Here is an 8,031-nt window from a genome sequence, read left to right as displayed (position 1 = left end):
GCTGGAGGAGGTTACAGAGATAGGGAGGGGGTGTAGGGGGGCTGGGGGAGGTTACAGAGACAGGGAGGGGGTGTAGGGGGGCTGGAGGAGGTTACAGAGATAGGGAGGGGGTGTAGGGGGCTGGAGGAGGTTACAGAGATAGGGAGGGGGTGTAGTGGGGCTGGAGGGGGTTACAGAGATAGGGAGGGGGTGTAGGGGGCTGGAGGAGGTTACAGAGATAGGGAGGGGGTGTAAACTGACCACACGGGTAATGTTCAGAGGTAAAGTTCGCAAAAGTAGCTTCCAAACTGGTTTATTTACAAAGTGCTCAGACAAAAATCACATCTCCATGGAAACCGAACCCAATCTCTCTCTCTGCTCCAGTAGGGAAACATTATCATCAGACAGGAAATAGTAGACAACTTGAACCTGAGGGAACAGAGAAACCAGGGTTAGATACTGTGAGCAATAGGTAAAGATGTTGTTAACACATATATTTGTAGAGCATAGAGAAATAGCTTGAAGTTAAATAGATTGGATATAGTCAGGCATATTGATAACCCACTTTATGGAAACAACTGTGAGTTTAGTCACAAACATAGGACATAAGGTTGTCAAATAGGAGGATGGTGACTAGTGGGGTGCCCCAGGGGTCGGTGCTGGGGCCTCAGCTTTTTACCATTTATATAGATGATCTGGAGGAGGGAACCGAGTGTAGGGTGTCGAAATTTGCTGATGACACCAAGATTGGGGGAACGGCAAATTGTGCGGAGGGTGTGGAGAGTCTGCAGAAGGATCTAGATAGGCTGGGCGAATGGGCCAGGAAATGGCAAATGGAATTTAATGTTGGCAAGTGTGAGGTGGTCCACTTTGGTAGGAATAATGGTAGGAAGGACTATTACTTACGGGGCGAAAAACTGCAGCAGGCGACGGTGCAGAGGGACCTGGGGGTCCTTGTGCATGAGTCGCAAAAACCCAGCCTGCAGGTGCAGCAGGTGGTCAGGAAGGCGAATGGGATGCTGGCCTTCATAGCGAGGGGGATTGAATATAAAAGTAGGGAGGTCTTGCTGCAGCTGTATAGGGCATTGGTGAGGCTGCAGCTGGAGTACTGTGTGCAGTTTTGGGCGCCGCACCTGCGCAAGGATATTTTGGCCTTGGAGGGAGTGCAGAGGAGGTTTACTAGGCTGATACCGGAGTTGAGGGGGTTGAGCTATGAGGAGAGGCTGAATAAACTAGGCTTGTACTCGTTAGAGTTTAGAAGAATGAGGGGAGATCTCATTGAGACGTATAAGATGATGAATGGGATGGATAGGATAGAGGTGGAAAGACTCTTCCCGCTCAGAAAGGACAGTAGGACTAGGGGGCACAGCCTCAAGATAAAGGGGGGGGCGGTTTAGGACGGAGTTGAGGAGGAACTTCTTCACTCAAAGGGTGGTGAATCTCTGGAATTCTCTGCCCGTTGAAGTGGTGGAGGCTGCCTCGCTAAATATTTTTAAGACGCGGGTTGATGGGTTTTTGATAAGAGAGGGGATTAAGGGTTATGGGGAGAGGGCGGGAATGTGGAACTGAGACACAACAGATCAGCCATGATCTTACTGAATGGCGGGGCAGGCTCGAAGGGCTAGATGGCCGACTCCTGCTCCTATTTCTTATGTTCTTATGTTCTAACACAGCAATACTTAGGGATAATGAAAAGACTGCCTGTAATGCAGAGATAACATCAGAGATGTGATGTGCAGTGAAGCATACACCACATCCTGCAGGAATGTAAGAGGCCCACGTTATAAAAAGCAAATGGTCTGCAAGATGTGTTGTTTCTACAACTAAACATAAAAGGGGGAAGGGGTCACTGAGATAGTTGGGACAGCAGTGATTAAGTTGGCAAAGGATTGATTACTGCCAATCTGAACTGGACATGTAACAGTATTGGATAAGATGGATGAGTTTGCTAATGCACTCTTGTGAGAACAGGAGACATTGTTAGATGGGGAGTAGAGGGGATAGGAACTTAGGGCACTTCGAGCCAATAGGGGAATGTCAACACATAGATGGGACAGGGACCACCAATTAGGAGAGAACATCACATTGCAAAGCCATCACAATGCTTGTAAAAAAGGTATAAAATGTGCTGCAAATCTATGTGAGGTGTGCCTATTTCGCTAGACACCCGGTCTTGCAAGAACGTCAAATAAAATCTTGCTCCTTCAGAACTTGACTTGACTAAATTGTTTAACTGTGAGCTGTGTTTCTCACAGATACAGAGTAAAGTACCCTCTACACTGTCCCCCCATCAAACACTCCCAGGACAGGTACAGCACGGGGTTAGATACAGAGTAAAGCTCCCTCTACACTGTCCCCCCATCAAACACTCCCAGGACAGGTACAGCACGGGGTTAGATACAGAGTAAAGCTCCCTCTACACTGTCCCCCCATCAAACACCCCCAGGACAGGTACAGCACGGGGTTAGATACAGATTATTTTAACACCTACCTGGGCAACGACCTCGTGTGAGATATCCATTGGGATTCCCTCATTCCTGACTCGGAGCAGAGATGGTCCAAACACGGTCGCCAAATTGTGTAAACTCATCTTATTCACCTTTTCGTGTTCTGTGACCCTGAGATGGAAATGTGATTCACTCAGTTACAGTGAGACACCAGTCAGTGTACAGATATCTCCCTGAGAGAGAGAGGGGACTGAGAGACACCAGTCAGTGTACAGATATCTCCCTGAGAGAGAGAGAGGGGACTGAGAGACACCAGTCAGTGTACAGATATCTCCCTGTGAGAGAGAGAGGGGACTGAGAGACACCAGTCAGTGTACAGATATCTCCCTGAGAGAGAGAGGGGGGACTGAGAGACACCAGTCAGTGTACAGATATCTCCCCGAGAGAGAGAGAGGGGACTGAGAGACACCAGTCAGTGTACAGATATCTCCCTGAGAGAGAGAGGGGACTGAGAGACACCAGTCAGTGTACAGATATCTCCCTGAGAGAGGGGACTGAGAGACACCAGTCAGTGTACAGATATCTCCCTGAGAGAGAGAGAGGGGACTGAGAGACACCAGTCAGTGTACAGATATCTCCCTGAGAGAGAGAGAGGGGACTGAGAGACACCAGTCAGTGTACAGATATCTCCCTGAGACAGAGAGAGGGGACTGAGAGACACCAGTCAGTGTACAGATATCTCCCTGAGAGAGAGAGAGGGGACTGAGAGACACCAGTCAGTGTACAGATATCTCCCTGTGAGAGAGAGAGAGGGGACTGAGAGACACCAGTCAGTGTACAGATATCTCCCTGAGAGAGAGAGAGAGGGGACAGAGAGACACCAGTCAGTGTACAGATATCTCCCTGAGAGAGAGAGAGGGGACTGAGAGACACCAGTCAGTGTACAGATATCTCCCTGAGAGAGAGGGGACTGAGAGACACCAGTCAGTGTACAGATATCTCCCTGAGAGAGAGAGAGGGGACTGAGAGACACCAGACAGTGTACAGATATCTCCCTGAGAGAGAGAGAGAGGGGACTGAGAGACACCAGTCAGTGTACAGATATCTCCCTGAGAGAGAGAGAGAGGGGACTGAGAGACACCAGTCAGTGTACAGATATCTCCCTGAGAGAGAGAGAGGGGACTGAGAGACACCAGTCAGTGTACAGATATCTCCCTGAGAGAGAGAGAGAGGAGACTGAGAGACACCAGTCAGTGTACAGATATCTCCCTGAGAGAGAGAGGGGACTGAGAGACACCAGTCAGTGTACAGATATCTCCCTGAGAGAGAGAGAGAGAGAGGGGACTGAGAGACACCAGTCAGTGTACAGATATCTCCCTGGGAGAGAGAGAGGGGACTGAGAGACACCAGTCAGTGTACAGATATCTCCCTGAGAGAGAGAGAGAGAGAGGGGACTGAGAGACACCAGTCAGTGTACAGATATCTCCCTGAGAGAGAGAGAGGGGATTGAGAGACACCAGTCAGTGTACAGATATCTCCCTGAGAGAGAGAGGGGACTGAGAGACACCAGTCAGTGTACAGATATCTCCCTGAGAGAGAGAGAGAGGGGACTGAGAGACACCAGTCAGTGTACAGATATCTCCCTGAGAGAGAGAGAGAGGGGACTGAGAGACACCAGTCAGTGTACAGATATCTCCCCGAGAGAGAGAGAGGGGACTGAGAGACTCCAGTCAGTGTACAGATATCTCCCTGAGAGAGAGAGAGAGAGGACTGAGAGACACCAGTCAGTGTACAGATATCTCCCTGAGAGAGAGAGGGGACTGAGAGACACCAGTCAGTGTACAGATATCTCCCTGAGAGAGAGAGAGAGGGGACTGAGAGACACCAGTCAGTGTACAGATATCTCCCTGAGAGAGTTTGTTGGGAGCACTTGCGTTACCTTCTCAGATGCCTCATGAGGAAGAGGAAGGTGCTGAAGTTTGGTTCTGGCAGTTGATTCAGGACCGCTGCCATATCTTTATCCTTGGTCGCGGGATCTTCCTGTGCTGCAGGTGGAGTGAAACCCTGAGAGCGGGTCAGCAATCCTCTCTCGCCCACCTCCCCTCCCCTCCCCTGGCCCAGCCCTCTTCGCACCTTCTGTCCAACCTCCCTCCCCTGCGCCCAACAGCGAGGCAAAACCCTGTAGCTATTCGACTGCAGTAGGCATCGCATTTTTTTGTTTGTTTTTAAATTAGCTTTGGGATTCAAGTAACTCCACCCCACCCCGCCCCCACCCCTTCCCTGTCCCGAAAAGCCTGTCCCACCCTCCACAAGGAGTCAGGAGTGTGTGACTGTAACACTACATTCTGCACCCTCTCCTTTCCTTCTCTATGAACGGTATGCATTGTCTGTACAGCGCGCGAGAAATAATACTTTTCACTGTATCCCCATACACGTGACAATAATAAATCTAATCAAATATTAAGCTGATCTTTCTCTACACCCTCGCTGTGACTGTAACACTACATTCTGCACCCTCCCCCTTCCTTCTCTATGAGCGGTATGCTTTGTATAGCACGCAAGAAATAATACTTTTCGCTGTATCCCAATACACGTGACAATAATAAATCAAATCAAATATTAAGCTGATCTTTCTCTACACCCTCGCTGTGACTGTAACACTACATTCTGCACCCTCTCCTTTCCTTCTCTATGAACGGTATGCTTTGTCTGTACAGCGCGCAAGAAATAATACTTTTCACTGTATCCCAATACACGTGAGAATAATAAATCAAATCAAGTATTAAGCTGATCTTTCTCTACACCCTCGCTGTGACTGTAACACTACATTCTGCACCCTCTCCTTTCCTTCTCTATGAGCGGTATGCTTTGTCTGTGTAGCGCACGAGAAACAATACTTTTCACTCCACTCTCCGCGCACCTCCCAACAACACCTCGAGAAGCTCGAGCACCATCCGGGGACAAAGCAGAGAATCCCCTCCCCCCGGCCCCCCACACCCCCACCACCCACCGCTCCATCCAAACGCCAAAAACCTACGACACTCACTCCCCTCCACCACCCACGCACAGCGGGACCCCCCACAAGATGTCCCCCCTCCCACCCCCGTGCATTTCCTCGGGTGGGTGTAGCTGTTACTCGGGGTGGGGGGGGGTAACTATAAGGTGGGGAGATATCGGAGGGATGCCCGAGGTGGATTCCTCGCACAGAGAATGGTTGGGGTGCGGAATGGACCGCCTGCGGAGTCGGAGACTTGAGGAACTTTCATCGGGGAGGCAGGTGGAGCGCTCCAGGGACGGGGTTGGGACAGAGCTCGGGACAAGGTCGGAGATCCTGCGTTGAGCTGTGCATGTTCACCCTTTCAACCTGCCAACCCCAGAGCGCTCAACCCGTCCCCCGCGTCACCAGCTCTCCATTGCTTGTGGACCTGACTCTGGACCCTTCCCGGCTACATCTCAGTGACCAAAACTGCTCCGAGCGGGGGTCTGACCCCAGCCCACCCCCTGCTCTTCCATCTCCGCACAAATTTGCCTCCCTCGTTGGAGTTGGAGCCCGAGAGCTGGCTTGGGAATGAACGGCTGAGTCCTGTACCTGCTGCGATGACGAACGCCGGGATTAATTCATCCGTCAGCAGTGGTTCCGGGAGCTCTCGGAAGTACAATTTCAACGTTCCAGCCACTGCGTTGATATCGTGATCCCTCAGATGTGCCAAAGCTTCCTTGGTATCTATCGGCAGCGGAGAGATTGTCAGAATGGGCTGGCAAGCCCTCACTTCACCCCCCCCCCATTCCCCGCCTGACCATCAGGGTCAGAGGGCAAAGTGCCAATCGGAGAGGTCAACCCCGCGAGAGAGCCGCACTGTGGGGAGGGTCGGTGCTGAGGGAGCGCCGCACTGTGGGGAGGGTCGGTGCTGAGGGAGCGCCGCACTGTGGGAGGGTCGGTGCTGAGGGAGTCCCGCACTGTGGGAGGGTCGGTGCTGAGGGAGTCCCGCACTGTGGGAGGGTCGGTGCTGAGGGAGCGCCGCACTGTGGGAGGGTCGGTGCTGAGGGAGTCCCGCACTGTGGGGAGGGTCGGTGCTGAGGGAGTCCCGCACTGTGGGGAGGGTCGGTGCTGAGGGAGTCCCGCACTGTGGGAGGGTCGGTGCTGAGGGAGCCCCGCACTGTGGGAGGGTCGGTGCTGAGGGAGCGCCGCACTGTGGGAGGGTCGGTGCTGAGGGAGTCCCGCACTGTGGGGAGGGGCGGTGCTGTGGGAGTCCCACACTGTGGGAGGGTCGGTGCTGAGGGAGTCCCGCACTGTGGGGAGGGGCGGTGCTGTGGGAGTCCCGCACTGTGGGAGGGTCGGTGCTGAGGGAGTCCCGCACTGTGGGGAGGGGCGGTGCTGTGGGAGTCCCGCACTGTGGGAGGGTCGGTGCTGAGGGAGCGCCGCACTGTGGGGAGGGGCGGTGCTGTGGGAGTCCCGCACTGTGGGAGGGTCGGTGCTGAGGGAGCGCCGCACTGTGGGAGGGTCGGTGCTGAGGGAGTCCCGCACTGTGGGGAGGGTCGGTGCTGAGGGAGCGCCGCACTGTGGGAGGGTCGGTGCTGAGGGAGTCCCGCACTGTGGGAGGGTCGGTGCTGAGGGAGTCCCGCACTGTGGGGAGGGTCGGTGCTGAGGGAGCGCCGCACTGTGGGAGGGTCGGTGCTGAGGGAGTCCCGCACTGTGGGAGGGTCGGTGCTGAGGGAGTCCCGCACTGTGGGGAGGGTCGGTGCTGAGGGAGTCCCGCACTGTGGGGAGGGTCGGTGCTGAGGGAGCGCCGCACTGTGGGAGGGTCGGTGCTGGGGGAGTCCCGCACTGTGGGAGGGTCGGTGCTGAGGGACTCCCGCACTGTGGGGAGGGTCGGTGCTGAGGGAGCGCCGCACTGTGGGGAGGGTCGGTGCTGAGGGAGCGCCGCACTGTGGGAGGGTCGGTGCTGAGGGAGTCCCGCACTGTGGGAGGGTCGGTGCTGAGGGAGCGCTGCACTGTGGGAGGGTCGGTGCTGAGGGAGCGCCGCACTGTGGGAGGGTCGGTGCTGAGGGAGCGCTGCACTGTGGGAGGGTCGGTGCTGAGGGAGTCCCGCACTGTGGGAGGGTCGGTGCTGAGGGAGCGCCGCACTGTGGGAGGGTCGGTGCTGAGGGAGCGCCGCACTGTGGGAGGGTCGGTGCTGAGGGAGCGCCGCACTGTGGGAGGGTCGGTGCTGAGGGAGCGCCGCACTGTGGGGAGGGTCGGTGCTGAGGGAGCGCCACACTGTGGGGAGGGTCGGTGCTGAGGGAGTCCCGCACTGTGGGAGGGTCGGTGCTGAGGGATAGCCGCACTGTGGGAGGGTCGGTGCTGAGGGAGCGCCGCACTGTGGGGAGGGTCGGTGCTGAGGGAGCGCCGCACTGTGGGGAGGGTCGGTGCTGAGGGAGCGCCGCACTGTGGGAGGGTCGGTGCTGAGGGAGTCCCGCACTGTGGGAGGGTCGGTGCTGAGGGAGCGCCGCACTGTGGGAGGGTCGGTGCTGAGGGAGTCCCGCACTGTGGGGAGGGTCGGTGCTGAGGGAGTCCCGCACTGTGGGAGGGTCGGTGCTGAGGGAGCCCCGCACTGTGGGGAGTGTC

The 8,031-nt window shown here is 55.4% G+C and overlaps 1 protein-coding gene across 1 annotated transcript in view; it reads right to left on the bottom strand.

The window, feature by feature from the left end:
- Positions 1-289: 289 nt before the first annotated feature.
- LOC145340237 (active breakpoint cluster region-related protein-like) overlaps positions 290-8,031 on the bottom strand; it is a gene marked incomplete at its 5' end in the record, with an annotated part of 23,785 nt that continues 16,043 nt past the window's right edge. The window contains 4 exons of the mRNA XM_080184682.1: positions 290-408; positions 2,471-2,597; positions 4,366-4,471; positions 6,016-6,150. Coding sequence (XP_080040808.1) covers positions 319-408; positions 2,471-2,597; positions 4,366-4,471; positions 6,016-6,150 — 458 coding nt within the window. The remainder of the gene's footprint in view (positions 409-2,470; positions 2,598-4,365; positions 4,472-6,015; positions 6,151-8,031) is intronic.

This window comes from Carcharhinus amblyrhynchos, unplaced genomic scaffold (assembly GCF_965287045.1).
Source record: "Carcharhinus amblyrhynchos unplaced genomic scaffold, sCarAmb.v2.hapA scaffold_861, whole genome shotgun sequence".
In the NCBI taxonomy this organism is placed as follows: Eukaryota; Metazoa; Chordata; class Chondrichthyes; order Carcharhiniformes; family Carcharhinidae; genus Carcharhinus; species Carcharhinus amblyrhynchos.
Note: the sequence above shows the minus strand (reverse complement) of the source record. Positions and strands in the feature narration are given on the sequence as shown.